Source organism: Sinocyclocheilus rhinocerous, unplaced genomic scaffold (genome assembly GCF_001515625.1).
Source record: "Sinocyclocheilus rhinocerous isolate Xijiao unplaced genomic scaffold, SAMN03320098_v1.1 scaffold247, whole genome shotgun sequence".
Taxonomy (NCBI): Eukaryota; Metazoa; Chordata; class Actinopteri; order Cypriniformes; family Cyprinidae; genus Sinocyclocheilus; species Sinocyclocheilus rhinocerous.
Genome location: NW_015662919.1, coordinates 851,187 through 874,963, shown reverse-complemented (window position 1 = coordinate 874,963; position 23,777 = coordinate 851,187). Strand labels below are relative to the sequence as shown.

Below are 23,777 nucleotides of genomic sequence, written 5' to 3'. Positions count from 1 at the left end.
TCCAGATGTTAACTGATGGACTGGAGTGCTGTGGATTACTTGTGGATTATTGTGATGTTTTTATCAGCTGTTTGGACTCTCATTCTGACGGCACCCATTCACTGCAGAGCATCCACTGCTGAGACACTCATGCAATGCTACATTTCTCCAAATCTGATGAAGAAACAAACTCATCCTAATCTTGATCAGAGGGTGAGTACATTATCAGCAAATTTCCATTTTTGGCTGAACTATTGCTTTAAGCTGCTTGCTTGCGAGTTCCTCAGGCAGAAATCCAAGATCCGCCTTGAGAAAGGAGACTGTTGTTTTGGCAGTTTGCAGCTGTCGGATGAATAGGAAAAGAGGATGCCGGAGGTGGTGCTGTGTCGTGGAAATGCCAAACATGTTAAAGCATAATTGCTAATAACTCTCTCCTGTTAATATAAGGTAGAGCCAAATCCCTTCTGACTTAATGTCTAGACTGCTGCGTATGTAGATCATATCAGCCAGCCTTCAAAGATCACATACACATTCGGTTGACACAACCAAGGCTTTCAGAGAGAAATGGCATGCTATGCTTACAGTTTTTGTTGAAGTCTTATGGTTGACCATCTAATATGATCAGTATCCAGTGTTGGTGTCTTGATCTTTTGCTCTTGCTCATGCATAAATGTGTCCTTGGCCTCAAAATATAACTTTTTTTTTTTTGTCTAGTGTTAACGTGTTAATTAGATTGGCAAGAATTCCATGGCTCTGAACGAATACTTGACTACTGTGGCTCAGATTTGAAATAAGTGGCATTTCATTTCTTTCTACCATTTTTTTCTGCTTTTTTTCAATATAGCATATAGATGATCATTATTTGAACGATTTACCACTTTGTACGATTTACCTGCAATAATGTGATTTTTTTTTTATATAAAAAAATAAGTATAAGATTTACTTTGAAACAGTTTTCAATACAAAATTGCTAAATTTCACAATTAATTACAAAGAAACGGCTCATTCAAATTAAACATGAAATGTTGAAATAAAAAAAACTGGAATTGTATGTTTTGTAAACATACTCCGATATTTGTTTTATTTACAACTAAGAAAAATCTTCTTTTTTTTACAGTGTAGATGAACTTGATAATTTGTAGCATAAATTCAACAAGTTCATTACAATTCATTGTTCAAAAACAAGTTCATTACTTAAAATATTTGCTGTTCCAACTAATTGGGTGGCGTCTGCATAACAGAAGTGCTTTTAAATGTTCAATATAAGAGCTTTACACACTTACAGGTCTTTCCATTTACTAAAAAACACATAAAATAACATCTAATTTCAATGTTTACGCTCCTTATCCAGTTCTATGCAAAGCATGCTGGGAACTAGAAATTTTCTATTTATTTTCGAACAACTTAATTTAAAAAAAGAAATAAAATTAAATCAAATTCTGCAATTAATGCAGAATTTTTAGTTTAAATTACACACAATATTAATTTGATGTATTTGATGATGCTTTCTATGTTACTAACCAATCATATTTTTCTGATATCAGTGGCAGATCAGGAATGGTTTCATACTAATATTGATCCAGCATCATGTTCTGCATGGGTTAATCATGCTTCGCTGGTGTTTGCAGTGCTTTCTTCAGGTCATCCTCCTTTTCCTCCTTCTTAGGAAATTATTGTGTCCTGAGGGACTGTGTAAATTAGATATTATCACTCTAAAATCAAAAATATCCAGAGGCATTATGAGTACTGCTGAGACTTCATTAAAGGGATAGTTCACCAAAAATTAATTCTTCAAAATAACATTTGTTGTTGTTTTTTAGTTCAGCAGAAGAAAGTAATTTATGGCAAAATGTAATAACTTTCACGTGAACTATCCCTTTAAGCATTTATGCTCAGCTTTTATAAAATAGTGCTTTTTATCAAAATAGTGATGCAAATAATATCCATCAGTTTAAATTCATCATTTAAAAACATAAAACGAATAAACTTACTGCTATTTGTTTCATACGATGAAACTTAATCCTACCAAGTAACCTGAAAATTTATCCACAGTCTTTTTAGAGGCTCCATTTGTCAGTTTATTTATTCATTTATTGCTATTACGTTCACTTTATTTATTTTTGGAGGTTTATTTGAGTCAGCGAAGGTTAGTTGAGAGCGTGGTTTGTATTGCGCACAAAAATAAAAAGCGGCGTGAGGCTAGCTGTGCTAAACTTCTCTTATCAAACAATCAAACCAAATATTATTGTTTCAATAATCAGTTGTTTTGGAGGACCCTAAAAGCTTTGATTGTCCATAAAATGGTTTATCGGCAAAACAAATGTCCTTTTTTCGTCTGCCAGCTTAATAAAGCCAAGTTGCATTCTTGTAATTCGGTGAAGATTTACACTGTTGGATAAAGGGTTAAGTGGCAGATCTTGGTGCTACTAATGCAGCTAACAAGTCGAGTTTGAATGTAACAAGTCGTTTTGAATTAACAGCTCTTCCAAATGCATAAATGTAAAGAATGTCTATCTTTTTTTTTTGTGCAGACGAGTATCACAGTCAGTTTCTGCTTTTTACTTCCTATATTAAGTATTCAGCATTCGTTTAATTATGTATTTGCCTATAAAACGCCAAGCTACAGTGTTTCCTGAAGCACTGCACCATGCAACAGTTTTAACTTTGACCCCCGTTTACTGTGAAAATGAACACAAGATGGAAGAAAGACTGATCCTGGATGGATATTGTGACATGCAAACAATGCATATGGAGAGAATAAGCATTAGCAATTTTTTTCTGCAATGCATCAAAGCAATCACCAGGAGTTTTTCTGTTCTAATCTCAAACATGTTATGTTTACTATGTTTAAGTGTTTATTATGTACACTTCCTGCTTTAAAATAAAGGTTCTTTATTGGCATTGATGGTTCCTTGAAGAACCTTTAACAACCTTTCCATTGCACAAAAAGTTATTTTTAGTGAAAAAGGTTCTCTAGATTTTAAAAAAATGTTTTCAGAAGAAAAAAAAAGGTTATTTTAAAGGAAAAGTTCATCCAAAATGAAAATTTGCTGAAAATATACTCACCCTCAGGCCATCCAAGATGTAGATGAGTTTGTTTCTTCATCAGATTTGGAGAAATTTAGTATCTCATCACTAGCTCAGCAATGGATGCTCTGCAGTGAATGGGTGCCGTCAGAATGAAAGTCCAAACAGCTGATAAAAACATCCCAATAATCCACAAGTAATCCACACCACTCCAGTCCATCAATTAACATTTTGTGAAGAGAAAAGCTGCGTGTTTCTAAGAAACAAATCCATCATTAGGTGATTTTAACTTTAAACTGCCACTTCTGGAAAAATATGAGTCCATAATAACTCACCCGATTCAGACCAGACCACTTTTTCACTGCAGAAAGCAATATTATGGATAGAGGACTTGTATGTTAGCGGGAAACAACGGTTAAAATCGTCTTAATGCTGGATTTGTTTCAGCTTTTGTCTTCTCCAGATGTTAACTGATGGACTGGAGTGCTGTGGATTATTGTGATGTTTTTATCAGCTGTTTGGACTCTCATTCTGACGGCACCCATTCACTGCACTGCAGAGCAGTGTACAGTATTTGAAAAATAATGTGTTTTTTTAACATTAAAGCATGTCAACATATTCTGTAACACCAAATACACAAAATAATGATCTTTAAAAAAGCATCATATGACCCCTTTAAATGTCTTTTGCATGTTAAAGGAATAGCCCAAAAATAAAAATGTGCTCACTCTCAGGCCATCCAATGTGTACATGTGTTTGTTTCTTCATCAATGTGAACTGATGGACTGGAGTGCTGTGGATTATTGTGATGTTTTATCAGCTGTTTGGACTCTTGTATGTAGAGGTATTTTAGATGGTGTTTTGAAGATTATATGACAGTCCGTGTGAACAGCTCCTCACTAACGAGGGATCCTGCTGTTGGGGTTTTATGGTTCAGAGTGCAGTAACTCTCTTAATATTCCGACATGGGCTCAAACCGGCTGGAATGTAAACAAAAGCCCTCAGCGGCCGGATCGGCCTGTTAATGAGGCTGTAAGGAATGCGGAAGAATGACAGCGCTAGGATGAAGCAACGGCCACTACACCCACATAAACACATCCTTTACAGTAAGAACCCAAGTGTACGTTATCTTCCACACATCCATGAGAGCCGCCTGCCGTTTAGCTGCGGCACATTCACCCGTGTGAGTCAGAGCTGCGCTTTTGAGCCGCATATGTGACGTTCAGTAATCCAGTTTCCAGTACGAAGCATGTGGCCTTTCTGATGGTCAAAAGAACCTAATTTTATAAAAAGGTCCTTGTAAAAATGCTTTATAATTTAATGCATTAATTGGAAAATATTTGATTAATACATGGACGTGAAATAGTGATTTGAACTTAAGTATACAATGTGTATAAAATTCATTATACATAAATATTTGAAAACCTAGTGCCTGGATTGACCAATCAGAATCAAGTATTCCAGACATCAGAGTAACAATTGACTTTAATGTGAGTTTTAAAGAAGCCAATTTTGAATTTGTTGATTAAGCTGCTATTTTTAATCATTTCAAAATCACTAAACTAATTAAGTGAAACTTACGGAACTATGAATGTGTTAATTTAGCTTTTCATATTGACCCAATTCATTAATATCTTATTTTTAAAAAATGCATATTTTTAATCATTTAAAAATCATTAAGTGAAAATTCATTGAGAATTTGTTGATTTTGTTTTTCATATTCACCCAAATAATTAATAATATCTTATTTGTTATTTTGTTTTATATATTCACCCAAATAATTAATATCTTTTTTTAAAGCGTATAATCATTTAAAATTCATTAAAATCATTTTTTATTATTTTTTTTTTAATAATTTTAAATCATTAATATCTTTTTTTTTTTTTAAAGGTGTATAACCATTTAAAAATCAGTAAGTGAAATTTATGGAATTGAGAACTTTTGTTTTTCATATTCATCCAAATAATATCTTATTTAAAAAAAAAGATTTTTTTAATAATTAAAACTTAAGTGAAATTTATTGAATTAAGAAATGCTAATTTTGTTTTTCAAATTCATGCAATTTTCAAATAACTTGTTTTAAAAAATGTGTATTATTAATCAATTTAATCATAAATTCATTAAGTGAAATTTATGCAACATAATTTGTTCATTTTGTTTTTCATATTAACTCAAATTAATAAATTGTATTGTTTAAAAAATTTTTTATAATGTATGAAATGTATGGAACTATGAATTTGTTGATTTTTTTTGTCCCCCATATTTATCCATTATGTTTTTAAAAATGTGTATTTTTAGTCATTTAAAAATCATTAAGTGTAATTTATGCAATAGAGAATTTGTTTTTCATAATTACTAAAATAAGTAATCGTTTTTTTTGTTGTTAAATCATTTAAAAATCATCAAACTGAGTGACATTTATGGATTAGTTGCTGAAGCCGTCTTGAGGAAGCACACACTATCTGCTGAACTGCTCTCGGTCGTTTTGTTTTCAGGAGTTTTTACGGGAAGTGTGAGTGGAAGGGCCTGACGGGGGAAGGTCCGTGTGTTTTTGTTTAGTCATTTGGTTTTGAAGTCAAACCCCTCCCATGTGATCGCCTCGTAACTGACCCACGCCGACAAGAACACATTTCAGCAACGGGCGACCTGAAGCCGTGATTTATCATCATTTTTTTATCTAGTATCCTGTCCTTTTGTGCGCCGGACCTCACACTTTCTCAGGCAGTGACAGATGTGTTCACCCATCTCGAGCTCATCTCCTCGGTCTCGGCCTCCCTCACGCGCCGCACGTAGCAGGATCATTAAAATACTGCTTCCTCTGGCAGGAGGCCAAGCATCCGGGCTTCAGATCAGTTCATCTCTGTCTTTAGCGCTCACACATAGAGGTGGAGGTTTGGCGGTGAGGGTTAAAGCACGAAATGTTGTGACGCTCAGGAAACAATTGCCAAGCAGCTGCCTGCTCCAGCCTTCAGAGTCAGACCGCCTGGAGTGTGTAAGACCAGTGCTTATACACTGTTACATTGTCCTGTAGAGAGCTGCACACACACACACACACACACATATATAAAGTATTGTGCATTATGGTAGTATTTGTTGTACTGACTTACATTTATTGCATTTAAAAATATATAAATAATTTCTTATTTTTTATATTAATGGAAAAAATTATTCTCAAATAATTAACTTTTTTCTTATTTAAAAAAAATGTATTTTTTAATCATTTTTAAATTTCATTACACTCAAATTAAGTTTATGGAAGAGTTTTTGTAAAGAATGTATACATTGTGGCAGTTTTTGTACTGACTTGAATGTGAATTTATTAAATAAAAAAATGTTGTAAAGCAAAATATGTACTTCTTATTTTAGAGCTTTTTTTTTTTTTTTGGTATTCACCCAAATAATTAATAACTAAAAACATGAAAAGTGCATTTTTAATCATTTAGAAGTCATCAAACTCACCAATCATTACATTACAATTATAAAGATTTATTTATGTATTTATTTGACTATTGTTAAATTGTGGTAGTATTTGTACTGACGTAAATTTGAATTTCTAGAATTAAAAAAACTATTTTATATATATATATATATAATTTTTTTTAGGGCAAAATATTTTTTCATATTCACTCAAACAACTGAAATAATAATAATAGTAATAATAATAATAGTAATATAAAGTGTATTTTTAATAATTAAAAAAAAAATCATTAAACCCATTAATCATTCATTTAAATTTATGAAAGTTTTTTTTAACTTGTTAAAAAATTATGAATTAAATCATGATGATTTAAAGTGCTTTTTTTTTTTTTTGCCTCTGGTGGGGCTTTAAGTTCTATTTGTATTGTTTTAGAACCTGCTGGTCCTGATTTCATTTTATTCCATTTTTTTCATAGTATTTGGTGTTTTTAAAGTGATTTTAAATGATTTGGAGACAGAAACATCTGTTTGTAGATGCTTTGTCTGATTAGTTTTGTATTGATTCCCTTTTCTATAATGTCATTTTAACATGTTTGTGTGTATGGATGGATGTTATCTGTTAGACCCACGTGAGTTTGTGTTGTCGACAATATTTTCTTTTTCACTCCCCCCAAATAAAAGCTGATCAAGAAGCACTGCTGAGTCCCACGTCTTTACTCCAGCAAACCTGCTGGCTTCTCAAGAAAAGTGTTAATGGTTTTATTAGTTCATTTAACCTTAAATCCTTCCTCACTGTAAATGAGGGAAATCACTGCAAATGCTGAGGAAACTGAGACGTATGTTTTCATTACACACTTCCAGCAGGTCATTACTTTTGGCACAAGAGCGCAGACAGGACTCTAGTGTTTAGGATGTTTGTAATAATGTTGCTATGGTTTTGTATTAATGTGTCTAGAATGTGAAAGAACTAGCTTGATTTCTGATGTGAGACACTGACAATGCTGATTTGGCCTGAAAACATCAGTCTCAACAATCTGTTTTCTCAACAATGCAGGACATGAAGCTTTCCACTCAAATCAACCCCATGCTTTTAACTTAAACTCATACGACTGGACTTCAAATAAAGTGGTTGTGTTATTAAAGCTGCACGAATTGGTCAGAAATCATATTGTAGTCGTTTTCGTGTGATTTGATCTGCAATATTTCAGAACTCAATACACACACACATTTATATAAAATGTAAGTATTGAGCATTGTGTTGTACTGACTTAAACTTATTGCATTTTAAAAAAATCTATTTAATACAATATTTTTATATTAAGGCAAAATTATTCTTTTTTTTTACAATTTTTACATTTTTTTATATTTTTATTTTAATAATAATTTAATAATAATCCTTACACTCAAATTAAATTTATGGCAGTTTTTTTTGTAAAGTATTTATACATTGTGTTAGTATTTGTTGTACTGACTAAATGTTTTTTTGTTTTTTTTTATACATTTTTAACACAATTAATTTTTTATATTAGGGCAAAATATTTTTTGTATTCACCCAAATAATTAAAAAGTAAAATAAATAAATAAAAGAGTGAATGGATGGATGAATAAATAAATAAATGTATTTTTAAATAATTTAAAAATCATTAATCATTGAATTAAATGTATGGATTTTTTTTATTTAGCTTTATTTTTTTACATTGTGGTAGTATAATACAAATATTTTTATAACAAAACATGTTGTTGTTTTTTTTTTACTTTTATTTTAGGGCAACAAAATAAGTTCAACCAAATAATTCAAAATCTGTGATATGAAGCTTACATATGAAAACTAAAAGAGCAAAAATGCATTAAAAATGAGTGTAATTGACCGTTTTGGCTGTTTTGTTCACAGGCGATGGTGGCATGTTATCCGGGTAAAGGCTCTGGTTATGTGCGCCATGTGGACAACCCGAATGGAGATGGGAGATGTGTCACATGCATATATTACCTTAATAAGAATTGGGATGCCAAGGTACGTAAATCATCTTTAACATAAAAAATTGTGATTTAATGTTAAAAGAGTATGATTTGAACAAATCTCGCTGGACTTTTAATTTGAGGCATGATGTCTGGTTCATATTGCATCCTATTCTGGAAGAGTTTATGGCTTTGCGGTTTTCAAAGCATGCATCATTTGCTGAATGTCCAGCGTCTGCATACGTGCCGGTACGCCTGCATCATTTCAGCCTAATCCCATTAACCTCAGCAATTATAATCTCCAGAGAAAACCAGGAGGAGAGATCCTAAAACAGCTCACCGAGTCACGGAAATGAGGCACGAGACTCATTAAAAGAGAAAACGATGGTGCTGCTCGCACACGAACCATGCAATCAATTCAGTACACTTTGTAAAGATTGCATAAATGTCCTATCAAACTATTTTTTTGAATGCTGTGTTCGTTGTCTTGTTCATTGACTGCATTCCAGTTCTGTTTCATACATAATATCCACCATATTTACTTTAGTTGCTTGGTTACACAGATTAGATGAGATGAAAAACACATACTGTGACTCTTACCTGCTGCCATGATCCTGTTTTCTTTTCTTCTTTTTCTAGACTAGATTTTCAGAAAGCACAAATGATTTAAGATGAGTTACACAACAAAGTTTAATATTTAAATTCAGTTGCCCCTACAGCCCCAAATATTATGCATCTTGAATTTTCTTATAGGAAAAAGATAATATAGGAAGATAATTCTCTATTTTTCCTTGTTTCTCTCCTTTTTTTTGGAATATGTCATTTGACGAGTTAATATTCTTTTTTTCTTGTTGGTTTTCAATCACTATATTTTAATTTCAACGGATGATGATTATTATTATTAATAATAATTATTATTATTATTAATAATAATAATAAAGTAGAATTGACATTGCAATTACTATGTAAGAATGTTATTTAATTCTTTAATTTAATTTAAGAATTACATTTTATTATTTACTTTTACACAGTTTGTCGATTTTGCAGTCTAAATACTGTAACTTTTATATGCCGTTATGATTGTATATTTCTTGCAAAAATTAATTTTTTTTTAAAATTGCATCACGTTATGTATTGCTCATTTTTTTACTATAGTAAATAAATACCTTCTATACAAACATGCACACATAAATACTATCCCATTAAGAATTTTGTAATATTTTATGTGAAAAGAATTATTTTGTGATATTTCTGAATCATGCCATATTGGAAACATGATAAAAATGGCAAGTGTTTATACAATTTAAAAAAGAAAAACGATATATTCAGTCACACGTCGTCTGTGTTCTCAAATCAGAATTATTATAGTCGTCTAAAATTAAAACCATAAATAAATCATTTTTGTTATGACTTAAAAATGTTACCTTAAAATATAAATATAAAACTATATAAACTAATAAATATAAAAACACATTTAAACTTTAAATATAAAAAACTTGAACTTTTTATATTTCAGCATTTTCATTGTTTAACTTGATGTACTAAAATAACTAAAACTAAAATTTAGACAAAAATTTAAAACTTTATAGATATTTATTAATTTAAAAAAATGACAAAACCGCTACAAAATAACAAAAAACTTCAACTAAAATTTAAATTAAAACAAAAAATATAAAAATAAAAAGAATTCAAAATATTGATAAAAACTATAATAGTATCTCAGTGAATTCTAAAATAACACCGTCTCAAATAATAAAGCCTAATCATTTGAGCATTCACTGTGTACCTGCATAAAGCGTGTGCGTTCAGCTCCACGGAGAGAAACGTGCTGTGCGTGCCCCGCGGACCGTACGTGTGAAAGATTAATTCTCGCACCCTCAGCAGTCTGCTTCCCTGCGCTCGCCGACGTCTCTTTATCCAGCATGTGGCCCTTTCCTCTCGTCCCTCTTCTATTTCAGGAAGGCCGCGCTCCGCTGCCGTTTCCTATCCTAACCTCCTCCAGACCTGGCCTCTCATTGTTTGTGTCGCTCTGTTATTTCTGCTAATGGAATTTATCATTATCACTAAAAAAGCTCCAGTCACGCACTGCTGAGTCGACTGTATTGTCAGTAGTCACGTTATATCACGTTAGTTTAATATGACTGGAAACAGCATTAGAGACCAAGTTGCATGGAAAAAAATAAAATAAAATTGCATTTACAATAATGCATTCACAACGAAAGTCTATAGGCAAAACATTTAAGAGAGTTTAGATGCAAGAATGTACAGCTTGCATTTTTGTTGAAGCACTTAAAGTTTTGGTAGCACTTTATTTTAAGGAGCAGTTCTCAATTAACTAGTTGCTTATTAGCATGCATATTACTACTAGCATATTGGCTGTTTATTAGTACTTATAAAGCACTGCCTTATTTTGCATGAGCATATTTTAGATCGTTTAATCCTACACCAAACCTAAACTTAACAACTATCTTACTAACCATTAGGTTAGTAAGATAGGACTTCCATTGCAAGTCCTCTACTGTAAATACAATTTTTGCTCGTTTTTACGAACTGATTATTTTCAAACTAATTCTTTTCTGTGCTAATTGACATTATAGTCTGTATTTTACATGTAAAACCTGTGCATGTTATCACACTCATTGTTTGGGTATTGTCACATTAAGAATTGTAAGTAATTGAGCATTTTTGATGATTTGTTTAATGATAAACCTGATCTCATAATTGAGTTCTCTGTTATTTGTGTCTTCAGGAAAATGGGGGTGTATTGCGGATATTTCCAGAGGGTAAAGCTCAGTTTGCGGACATCGAACCCAAATTTGACCGCTTGGTTTTATTCTGGTCTGATAGAAGAAACCCTCATGAGGTCCAGCCTGCGTATGATACAAGGTCATCATCATCATCATCATCATCGCTAAAGCACACGACAAACACACTCTACACATACAATGAATTTTCTTCTCACATGTTCTTGGTCTAGTCCTGTTTTATAACTCATAAACTTTGTCTTTCTCACTGTGTAGATATGCCATTACCGTGTGGTATTTTGATGCTGATGAGCGGGCGAGAGCTAAAGAAAAGTACCTAACAGGTAAGCTCAGTGGGATAGTTCACCTCAAAATAAAATACTGTCATTATTATTTTCTGTGGAACACAAAAGAAGGGTTTGAGCAGTCTTATTTCAATATAAAAGCCCCAAAGGCAATCCAAGATTAGGATGAGTTTGTTTCTTCATCAGATTTGGAGAAATGTAGCATTGCATCACTTGCTCTGCAGTGAATGGGTGCCGTCAGAATGAGAGCTGATAAAAACATCACAATAATCCACAAGTAATCCACTCCAGTCCAGTCCATCAGTTAATGTCTTGTGAAGTGAAAAGCTGTGTGTTTGTAAGAAACAAATCCATCATTAAAGCGTTTTAACTTTAAACTGTCAGTTCTGGCTAAAATACGAGTCCATGATCCATAATGACGGCACCCATTCACTGCAGAGGATCCATTGGTGAGCAAGTGATGCAATGCTACATTTCTCCAAATCTGATGAAGAAACAAACTCGTGTTAATCTTGGATGGCCTGAGGGTGAGTAAATTATCAGCAAATTTTTATTTTTGGCTGAACTATTCCTGTAGTGTTTTAGTTTTGTTTCTTAAAACCAAACAAACACATGCTTTGTGCAAGTTAAAAATTCTGAGGTTAATGTTTGTTTTCTTTCCTTCTTATGGTTGTCTTTTTGGAAAGGTGCAGGTGAAAAAGGAGAGAAGGTGGAGCTAAACAAGCCGTCTGAACCAAGCTAATCAAATGATCATTAATCCAGATTTTTCCTGGTTACCAGCTGCGTGGAAAAAAAAAGAAGAAGAGCGAGTCGGAAAAGGCTGCGGGTGTCTGTGACGAGAAAGGAGCAGAAGATTGAATTAATAGAGATTAAAAGCTCTGCAGAATTCAACCACATTTCCCCGAAAACCAGCTAAACTTTAAATATGACTCTGTTGGTTTAATTTTAGTTTTAAAAGGTACAGTACTCTGTATTACATTTACATTAACGCTTCTCATGTGACTGGAGTCACAGTGCTTCTGAGGAATGTTTAAAAAGCCTTTTGTTTTTGCTTCTGGGAAGAGTTCCTGCATTTTGACCTGATCTTTGTGAATCAAGCTTGCACATCCATGCATGTTATTTCTCATAACTGCACCAGAACAGATCGGATCATCTATTCATATTGAAATACAGCCAATGCCCGCGAGGTAGTGAACTTTCGGCATGTTTATTCAGGACTGTGTGCTGGCAGATGCATCATGGGAATGTCATCTGCAATTCTACAGCTTTACGTTCTTACATGCACTAGGTCAGTGCGAGTCCAGTATTGAGCGTTATTGTCTGTCATGACCTGCACGTTATTGTCTAATTTGGACAAAATTAAAGCCTGTTTGCTTTTTAGATTTTCTGTGGAATTTCTGTGCTGTCCAAGTTAAGTCATGTGCTTAAACTGAATTTAGCACTTATATAAACTGATTGTAAACCCTATTATTTTATTATGAGCAAGACCATCTGCTGCTATTTAATAAAAAAATTTAAAAATTTTTTTTTAAAAATACAGGCCTTCACATAATATAAATAAATCATGGGGCTTTAACAAAGATTTACATAAAATTGAATTGAGATCTATCTCACTTTTTTTTTTTTTTGTAGGTAAACACAAGCTTTACATATAGTAAAATATTCTGGTTTTCTGATCTACTAAAATTCTAGTGATTTTAAAATGTTTAAACACCAGTTGTTTACCGCCAGCGTCAGTTATTGCTGCAGTAATTGTGATATTTGTTACTTGTGTGTTCATGGTGTCCATGAAAACATTCTACAAAAATTCAGTTAAATGAGGAACGGCTAGAAAAATTGTGCAACTGCGCCACATAGTGGTCACAATGATAATGTCAAAATTTCAACATGATATCTGCAGAATTTTTTAAGTCAAATTGAAGACTTTAAGTCTTTTGTAAGCCCTCCACAAATAAAATAAAATGCTAAACAGGGTAACTGCAAGTTTAGAATGCGTATTGAAATTGGATGTAACAATATGTACTAATATATAAATAGTAGTATATAAATAGCCTACATACGAATTAGAAGTCGATCGATATTGGTGTTTGCCGATACGATAATAATGTGTTTAAAGAGACAATAAAAAGATAGTGATGATGCTAATCAAATCAATTTAGTGAATGTGTTAAATAATGTTTTTAGTCTTTTCTTATTGTGACAGGGCGCCAGTGAAGCCACAAGATTTTACACTTGCCAGATACAGTTTATTGTGTATCCAAAATACCAAGAATATCCAGGAGGAGATATTATATCCCAAGATACAACACCCCGAAATACTCTGGCACTCTTATTTTTAAGTGTTTATGCTTTACTACGGCCTTCAATTTGATCAATTTGCTGCTTGTGCCATATTATACAATTTTTATTATATTATTTTAACATCAATTTTTTATTTTTTTTTTGCTCCTGCATAAACTCATTCAAACATTTAATCATCACAGTACCTGTTTTAAGATACAGAAAGGACTGTGCCAAATACAAATTGATTAAACCCAAAGCACACCAGTGAATAAATGATGACATTTTAAACATAAAAATCAACCCTGCAAGAAGCTGACAGTTATGGGAGAGAACATAAATAAGATTTACATCAAATATCAACAGAAGACTGAATTTTAAAATGAAACAAAATTATTATAATTTGAGTAAAATTACACTTTTTCTGAATTAATTATTAGTTTGGATTCAAACTACAACAATTATTTAAGTTATAATAGTTGTAATATTCACTTTTGACTTTAAAACAGACCCATCTCACAATTACTGATTTCGAATGGCACATATGTCAGTGTTATTGATAGGATATCTGTATAATTTATGTAGTGACGTTACATAGTTTCACTGTTGCATTGCTGCCCAGTGAAAACCCTGGATAGAGCGGTTGAGTGAATGTGGACTGGACTTTATGAATGAGGGTCATTGTGTCAGAGACGCTGTAGAAGGACAGAATTCCTGCACCGTGATCCACATACACTCCTATTCTAGAGGAGCTGGACGCTACGATGAGTTTAGTCTTTGCATTATTGTGCAGGAATATGTATTTGGGGGAAGAGCACAGCAATTTCCAGGACTGATTATTATGTCCAAACTTACACTCATTGTCGCGTCCCTTCCTGCTGATGCTCTTATAAGACAACGATACACCCAAACATGCACTCAGACCACAGTCGACCTCCCAGTAACAGCGTCCAGACACGCTCTCTCTACACAACACCTGAACTACAGAATCAAATCTGTCCGGATGATCAGGATACAGCAGGCCTGTAAGAGTGCTAGTAACCGTCCTGTTCCCATCAGACAGACTGAGGTTTTTATTAGTCGTGTTTGAATCCATAGTGAACTGATGGAAATCTAAAAAAATATATAAGCAGATAATCTTTCATTATTTAAAAACACAATCTTGTTTTTATTAGGCATAGCTTAAGATCAAAGGGTTTCAGAAATTCCTATTTGGAATTTAAGAGTTAAACTTACATCTCAAGTATTCCTCTCTGGTCTCAAAATCAGGGCCGAGAATTATCTGAACGTGTTTCACTAGGAAAACCACAAGGTCTCTGATGTTTAATTCTCATGTTGAGAGAAAAATATATTCTAAATCAGTGGTGTCAAACATAATTCCTGAAGGGCCGGAGCCCAGCAGAGTTTTGTTCCAACCCTGCTCCAACACATACCATGTAGTTTTCAAATAAGCCTGAAGGACTTGATTAGTTGGATCAGGTGTGTTTAATTAGGGTTGAATCTAAACTCTGCCGGGCTCCGGCCCTCCAGGAATTGAGTTTGACACCCCTGTTCTAAACCATTAATGCTGAATGAACATCAATAAATAGATGAATGTCTGATAATTTACCTGTAGCAGATATGTTTTCTATGGCCTCTCTGCAGTAATGATTTAGTTGGTCTCTGAGTTTAGAGACAGATTTACTAACATCATCAAAAGAGAGGACAGAACTTATGATGATTCTGGGTGATTTTGAAGATCCAGAGACAGAGAGGGACTGGAAACTCTACACAGACAAAAAGACAAACAACAGATGAAACAGAAATACTTCACCCAAAAAGGACAATTCCCTAGAGCTAAGGGGGTGCGATATCACAATTTTTGATCGTGGACGATTAAAATGTCTCCACGATCTGCATCTGCTTATGGTCTCGATATACTGTACAATGCCACATACATTCACATCAACTCAGCCGTTACACTCACGGGACACTGCACTTATTCGCAATCACAAAAGTACATTATTTGCATGTGCTTTAAAGCCTTGCCGGTTAAACGTTTCATTCGCGTGCTCTTCTGACTTGCGCTTTTTCTGAGTGCGTACACCTGAAGCGCGCGCACACCAAAAAGCCTGTCAAACAGCGCCTGATTACTGGACTAAGTTATCTTTCGCGTCTGATTGCACTAATACTGTCAAAACACACAAGGTTTATAAACACAGCTGGTTACTAAAGTGAAAGTACACAGTTGAGAGAAAAACGGATGCGTGCCTTTATAGCAGATGCGTGCAGCTCTTAAAGTGACAGCAGACTAATAGTAGGCTACTAAACATGCTGCCACTTGTCATTAAAGGGATAGTTCACCCAAAAATGAAAATTCTGTCGTTATTTACTCACTCTCATGTTGTCCCAAACCTGTATTAATTTCTTTCTTGTGCTGAACACAAACAAAGATATTATGAAGAATGTGGGTAACCAAACAGTTGCTGGTCCCCATTGACTTTGATAGTGGGAAAAAAATACTATGGAAGTCACTCAGGACCAGCAACTGTTTGGTTACCCACATTCTTCATAATAAATGTTATGTTCAACAGAAGAAAGAAACAAATTAATGTTTAAAACAACTTGAGAGTAAATGATGACAGAATTTTCATTTTTTTGGGGTGAACTTTCCCTTTAATGTTAATAAAACATCAAAACACAAAGACAAAAATCCCTCACTGCTCTTGACTGAAGAACTTTAATAGAGTTGCTTTAATAAGAATCAATGTATAATTTATACAGTGAAGTAAAAATAGTGTTTTATTTTTATATTTGTTGATTCAATTTCTTGAATGCTACTGCTAAATACACCTGCTGTATCTGAAAAAAAAAGCACTGTTTGTTTTATTTGTATATTATGTGTATTTGTAATGTGCATTTTTGTTCTTATTTTTTAATAACAAAGATAAAATAATGACAAAGATTTTTTATCTTCGCCCACTTTGGCCTAAATATCTGCCATTCTTTTATATTTTATATTTTGTTGCCTTGTAAGGCTTCGTTTTTAAAATAGGGAAATTAGTTTGGCTGTACTGCTCAGACAACTTGCAAAATAATAAAACCAACATGACAAAGAATCGTGATAAAATTGTGAATCTTGATTTTCCTGAAAAAAATTGTGATGATATTTTTGCCATATCGCCCACCCCTACCTATAGAGCACAGAGCTTTTCTTTTCTATATAACAACATCATTCATAATAAGAATGACTGTCATGACCCAAATCCAATTCTGTCACCTGGAGCAAATGGACATGATCATCTGTGTCTGAAAGCTGCTCCAGTTCAGTCTTATTCCTCCTCAGATCCGTGATCTCCTGCTTCAGCCGCTCCAGTCGTTCTTCAGCTCGACTCACTGAAGCTCTTTCCTGAGCTCTGATCAGCTGTGTCACCTCAGAGCGGCCTCTCTCAACGGAGCGAATGAGATCAGAGAAGATCTTCTCACTGTCCTCCACTGCCGCCTGTGCAGATCGCTATTAGGACACAAATCACAATCAGTGAGAGAGTTCTTCAGCAGAGGAAGAGAGTCTCAAACAGCCAGCAGTTGTTCTCCTGCAAACTCACCTTATGAGACTCCACAGTCTCTCTCAGTTCCTGAAGCTTCATCTCTTTCTTCTGGATTTTCTGCAGGTATGTTCTCTGCATCTTCCTCAAATGACCCTGTCAGATAAACAAATGACCACAGAAACTTATGTAACAAAATAGAAACGATAACAACATCATTATGTAAATTACTGAATTTGAAATCAGTGTTTTTTATTTATTTATTTTTGATTGAGTAGGTTGTAGCACCAAATATGGAAAGATGATCTTCAAAATCAAATTCCTACTCGGCTAACAGAGAACATTCTCACAAATATCATATAACATTTTTCAAAAGTTATATAAATGTTAGGACAAAACGTTTGTAAGTAACGTTTATCGCCCTTTTGTTATTTTATATACAGTACGTTCTCATAATGTTGAGAGAAAACGTCCTTATGATGTTAGTGTACTTGAGGAACATTCTTGGAAACATTTTTGTAACCTTTAAAAAACATTGTAATTACATCAAAACATTTTAACATTCTTAGAAAACATTCAAATAACGTTATATTTTGGATGAAAATAAAGTTAGTAGAATGTAGAATGTAAGAAACGTTTTTATAACCTTTAAAGGTGGGGTAAGCGATTTCTGGTAGAACAATGTTGACATTTGAAATCACCAAAACAAACACGCCCCTACCCCAAAAGGGACTCGCCCCTATTTTGATAGCTCCGCCCCACACATTCGTACGTAACCCAGACAACGATTAGTTCTGTGAAACAAAGCAAAACCAATGTTACACCGTGTCTACACCGGACGCGAGTGGCGCGGCAAAATACTATAGAACTCATTATAATCAGTGATGCTGTCTACACCATAGATATATATATACATATCTAGCTGCTGCTTTCTATTTATGACGTATTGACACAAATTTCTAATGATTTTCAACGGTCGCTTTGTCGCGTCCAGTGTACTAGACAGACTTTAGCTGTTGTAGACACGGTGTTACTCACCTAACGAGAAGAAACAAAGCAACCTCGGCGTCCGATCGCAGGCCTTCCGCTCCTTGAGTTCTCTCCAGCGCTGGAAAGCTGATCCGATATTTACACGGGTCCTACTTGCCTTAAGCCTTCTTTTGTTCCGCAGACGTTGTCCTCTTTGGTTTTTTTATCCGCCATCTCTATCTTTCTGTCGCTCGGCTCGGCTAATGTCCGTCCTGTGCACTGAACGCTTTCTCCTCCACATCATAAGTAGACACGCCCCTTACTGCTGATTGGCTACAACTTTGTTTTGCTAGTCGGCCCGAATCCGTTTTCTAAAGCGTTTTTGGAAAATCGCTTACCCCACCTTCAAATAATGTTATAATCACAAGAAGAAAATAGGACATTTCAACATTTTAGAAACATTTCAAAACAATGTTCCCACATAACTTAATTTATTACCTGGGTAGTTTCCCTTCAATAGCAATGTATCACAGGCCGCTGTTTTGTTTACATGCAGTTCAATAAAGGGCCTCAGGAATTTGGCAGTCAGATATTTCCTAATATTCCATTGTCAATGGCAACACTCATTCAGGGGTCCAGGAAGTGAAACAAGTATCTGACAACGTCCCACAGTACTACAAACCACACCTCTACAATTACACCCCCTACAAATGAAACGGCCAATTAGGAAATTTCATCAGAGCCCCTCCCTGAGAATCATATTGGGTCATATGGATTACAGGGATAGGCAACTTTATTCCTGGAGGGCTGCTGTCCTGCAGAGTTTAGCTCGATCCTCAATCATACATACATGAAAAACCTAACAAAAGTCTAAAGGATTGCTTGAAAACTACAGGCAGGTGTGTTTGATTAGGGAAGGAGCTAAACTCTGCAAGACAGTGGCCCTTCAGGACTGGAGTTGCCCAGCCCTGGATTACATCATATTTGTTTTAAAGCATCAACTTTGAGCGTCCAATCCACTTGCATTATATGGGCTCACATAGATTGATTATTTTTCTGAAAATCTCAGTTTGTGTGCCAAGGAAGAAAGAAAGTCATATACATCTGGGACGGCATGAGGGTGAGGAAATGATGAGGGAATATTCATTTTTGGGAGGAGTATCCCTTTATGGCAAAATTGTAAACGAATTTCATATTATGTTAAAGGGATCATTTATTCACCCTCCATTTTCAAACCTGAATGAGTTTCTTTCTTCTGATGAATAAAAAAAGATATGTTGAAGAATGTTGGTAACCAAACACTTGATGTTACCCATTGACTTCCATAGTATGGGAAAAAATACTGACATTCTTCAAAATATCATCTTTTGTGTTCAGCAGAAGAAAGAAGCTCAGGTTTGAAAGTGGAGGGCGAGTAAATTGTGACAGAATTTTTATTTTTGGGTGAACTATCTGTTTAATATTCATATTTATTTGGTGAGTAATCCTGAAAATGTAATAAGTTGACTGTACATTATCCCTTATTTATAGTAGGGGATCTGGGCAAATAAACTTATTTAGCAATAAGTTTAATTTCAATGTCACTTCATACCTTGAGCTTAGACTTTTCTTCTGCAGCTGATACAGTCCCATGGTTTCTGTGTTCATCCATCACACATAGAACACAAATAAATTGCTGGTCAGTGTGACAGAAAACCTCCAGAATCTTATCGTGTTTTTGGCAGATCATCTGCTTCAGTCGTCCAGTGGCATCGATCACTTTGTGTCGTTTACCAGGGTGAAACTCCTCAAAATGAGTCTGACAGTAAGAGTTCAGACACACCAGACAGGACTTGACCGCTTTGTTTTTCCGTCCAGTACAGACGTCACACTTCACATCTCCAGGTCCAGCAGGAACAGCATCTTGGAGTTCAGTCTTCTTCAGTTTCACCAACATTTCAGCAATCATCACATTCTTGCCTAAATCGGGTCTCGGCGTGAAGGTCTTCCTGCACTGTGGACAGCTGTATGTTCTCCTCTGAGCTTCCTGATTCCAGTGGCCTGTAATAGATTTAATTATATCGCATGGAATTGATCTTACTGATATACGTACATGAACTGACAGTCACCACTGATAAGCTACCACTAAATATTGTAGAAACTTAATTTGCTGTAAAGTTGCTTTGTAACGATTTGTATCGTGAAAAGCGCTATACAAATAAACTTGAACTGAAAATTTAATTAATACAGCTCATGCAGTAACTGTGTCCACATGGGATGGTCACTGGATCCATAAGGAGATCCAGACACACTGGACAGACGAACTGGTCGTGAGCCACTGATATTCTGGCTTCTGCCATTTCACACACATATAGAGCGACGACACGGATTATGAGAAGAGTTTAGTTTCTATTTCTATACTGGAAGGTTAATATCTTCCTGATTGTTGAATTAGTCATATAGAATTGTAGGTAAAGGGAAAACCCTATATCTACAATTCTATATGACTAATTCAACAAGGCTAACAAAAGTGATGATGCACCACAATTTAGAGTATTTATAACTAGTGTTATTTTAGTAGCATTGATATACTATATTAGTTTTTATTAATATTTTATTAATAAGTTTTTTTTTTTTTTAGTTTTTGACATTTAGTTATTTTAGCACTTCCAAGTTAAACTAAATGAACAATGAGAAATGTTGCCTTGGCAACTGGTTGAAATAAAACAACTTTCAGTTATTTTATTTTAAGTAACAAAACATAATTTTTCATTAACTTTTTTTTTTCTGATTTAATTAGTCATGCACCAGAGGGTTAAATGGTAAAAGTATTTTTAGATGATGACAAAATGATATCGCTTAATCATTTGTAGAGTTGCACTACAAATTTAGGTTTTAAATTTGCTTTTAATCAAGACAAAATAGAACATACAGAAAAACAGTACAAAATAAAAGAAAACATTGCTGTAAATATAAAGCAAGTCTGACAATAAACAAATTAAGCCAAAACAAAAACACAAACAATGAAGTCAAATTTACATGTAATTTAAAAATGAATGCAACTGTTGGTGTAAGATTATTATGTATATCTCTATATCTATATCACCTCTATATCTCTATCTCGAATAATCTACTTTACACAAAGGCGGACAGTAGTCTGCTGTAAAAGTACTTTTCAGATGTCTGTACTTTATCAGAGTATTTTTCTTTAGAAAACTTTACTTCACAACATTCCAAAGCATAATATTGTACTTTTTACTGCACTACGTTTCATATTAAATATAATTTAATACTTAATTACATTAGAAATCTATTACTTTCTTACTTTTACTCAAGTAAAAGTAATTCAAAGATTTACTTGAGTACAAGAAAGTACTAAATTTTTAATGTTCTTAAGTATTAAAGGTAAAACAAACAACAACTTTTATTTATGAAATGAAGTGCAGTAAAAAGTATGACATTATGCTTTGGAATGTAGTGAAGTAAAGTTTTCCAAAGAAAAACACTGATAAACTACAGATACTTTTTAAATTTACTTGAGTAAAGTAAAAATACTTCACTACTATCCGCCTCTGACTTATATATGTATATATATACACACACACACACACACACACACACAAGATATAGAGGTGTACAGCACATATACATAATAATCTTACAGTTGCATTAATTTTAAGTACATATCGAACCTTATAACAGCTAGTGTGCAAACACAACCACTGCTGCTATGTTCATGTCTCATCTCACCAGCAGGGGTCGCTGCTGAACTGCAGATAGTCAGTCTGAACACGTTCAAATGACCTCATTCCTCTTCCCAGATAGAATTTTGGATTAGACTGTATTGAACATAATGAGATGCACAGAAACTAATAAAAACTAACAAAAATAATTTCTTACAAATACATCAGTTATTTAAGTATTAATGCTAATATAGACTTTAATCAGGGTAGTGCCATATTTTATTTTGACAGGAATGTTAAATTGTTTTTTAACGACACAGGCTACTGTACCGATGAGGATGCAGATGTTTTCAATATAGCGGCAACACGATATCAGTTGTTATGCATTGCAAACACATTGTTAATATTAAATATAATCATCAAATAATAACCTATATTATTGTGATTTAAGTCACTAGGTTAAGAAATTGAGAAAGTTGTCTGTATTTGCTTGCCTGTGAAGTTCAATCCAACACAGGCCGTGATTTGAGTGTAAGTCACTGATCACATCCACATTTATGTATTTATATTTTCTCCATTTTGATTACATAACAGCCATAGAAACCTTTGTGTAACAGCACGGAAGAATGCATGCCACCTGCATGCTGTGTTCTTCCTTTACAAGCTCCTGCGTGTAAATAAGTAAAATATCTGTCACCGGAGGCTGAATAGTGTGTACAGTCATCTCTGAGTCACTTGTTTGGTTTATTCTTTTCAGAAAGGCCTACTTAGATCTGTTGCATAACAGCATTTTATGAAACCTCTCAATGTGGAAACCCCAAATGATGGAGTGATCATCTGGGGCTTTAGCTTCCAACCAAATGAAACATCAGCATGCAAACAAACAGCAAACAGATACTTCAGCAGATTGGTTCTACAGACAAAAGCTGCATGTTTTATTTTATTTTTCCAACCTTTTAAGATTTTTCATGTACATCTCAGTATTTATGTATTCGCTTTGAATGGCTTGTCTTTTATATTGTTTTGTGTGTGTGTGTGTGCTCTTTAAGAAAAATATATCGATTTCAATGAACATTTGAGCAATTATTATTATTGCTATTAACACGTTTAATTTGTTCAGCAAAGGCACTTCTTCAAGCCAGATTAAAACCTCAACAATATTTATTTTTAGAATTGCCAGCAGAATCAAAAATCATTGCTAACACATTAATATTTAATATATCTACTATAGTTAAAGGAACACTCCACTATTTTTGAAAATAGGCTAATTTTCCAAGAGTTAAACAGTTGAGTTTTACCGTTTTCGAATCCATTCAGCCGATCTCTGGGTCTGGCGGTAGCACTTTTAGCTTAGCTTAGCATAGATCATTGAATCTGATTAGACCGTTAGCATCTCGCTCAAAAATGACCAAAGAGTTTCTATATTTTTCCTATTTAAAGGTCCCACTGAAACAGGAAGACAGGGCGGGACATATCAAGCAGCCCCGCCCCTTTTTAAAATAGCCAATAGTGTTTGTTTATATCACAGCTTGGGCTAGAGCCATTCAGAGCCGTTGAGCTCCGTGAAGCTTCATTTGACAGGGTATGCCAGCCACAATCTCAACCATATTGCTATAAAATATAGCATTCTGTGTAGAATTCATATAGCTCCGATACATTTTGTGGTCTGCGCATGTGATCCGCTCCGTGCTATCATGTCTCTGGACCGGAGCAGAGTGTGTGTGCGGTGCGGTGGTTAGCGTGACACAGAGCGAAACCAGACTTCTTTTTTTCCTCAATCGAAAGCATATTTAAACTGTTTGAATCGTTCCCTGTCCCCTATATAGTGCACTACGTGCCATTCACTGTACAGAAAATACTAATTCTGTGGACAAGTGACCGATTTCAGCCGCGGCTTCAGCGTCTATTTTATAG

At 34.2% G+C, this 23,777-nt stretch overlaps 2 protein-coding genes across 3 annotated transcripts in view; one reads left to right on the top strand and one right to left on the bottom strand.

Annotated features, from left to right (window-relative positions):
- The window catches only part of LOC107728333 (egl nine homolog 1-like), a 23,328-nt gene extending 10,464 nt beyond the window's left edge, over window positions 1-12,864 (top strand). The window contains exons 2-5 of one of the 2 annotated variants that reach the window (XM_016538473.1): window positions 8,315-8,434; window positions 11,129-11,265; window positions 11,400-11,467; window positions 12,121-12,864. In XM_016538473.1, coding sequence (XP_016393959.1) covers window positions 8,315-8,434; window positions 11,129-11,265; window positions 11,400-11,467; window positions 12,121-12,170 — 375 coding nt within the window. In that variant the 3' untranslated portion in view covers window positions 12,171-12,864. Of the gene's footprint in view, window positions 1-8,314; window positions 8,435-11,128; window positions 11,266-11,399; window positions 11,468-12,114 lie in introns of both variants that reach the window. The other variant, XM_016538472.1, reaches the window with a different exon arrangement.
- Window positions 12,865-14,285: 1,421 nt separating this feature from the next.
- On the bottom strand, window positions 14,286-20,540 carry LOC107728307 (tripartite motif-containing protein 16-like). The gene is made up of 7 exons (XM_016538433.1): window positions 20,422-20,540; window positions 19,793-20,243; window positions 17,293-17,388; window positions 16,968-17,201; window positions 15,318-15,474; window positions 14,945-15,004; window positions 14,286-14,821 (listed from the first exon to the last, which is right to left on the bottom strand). Exons 1-7 carry the CDS (start codon window positions 20,538-20,540, stop codon window positions 14,286-14,288), a joined length of 1,653 nt encoding a protein of 550 aa, XP_016393919.1.
- Between the last annotated feature and the right edge of the window lie 3,237 nt (window positions 20,541-23,777).

Coding starts and splice junctions, on each gene's coding strand:
- LOC107728307 (XM_016538433.1), bottom strand. CDS start 20,540: ATGGCAGAAGCCAGAATATCAGTGGCTCACGACCAGTTCGTCTGTCCA. Junction 17,389..19,792: donor AAGAAAAGTCTAAGCTCAAG/GTATGAAGTGAC, acceptor TTTATCTGACAG/GGTCATTTGAGGAAGATGCA. Junction 17,202..17,292: donor AGACTGTGGAGTCTCATAAG/GTGAGTTTGCAG, acceptor GTGTCCTAATAG/CGATCTGCACAGGCGGCAGT.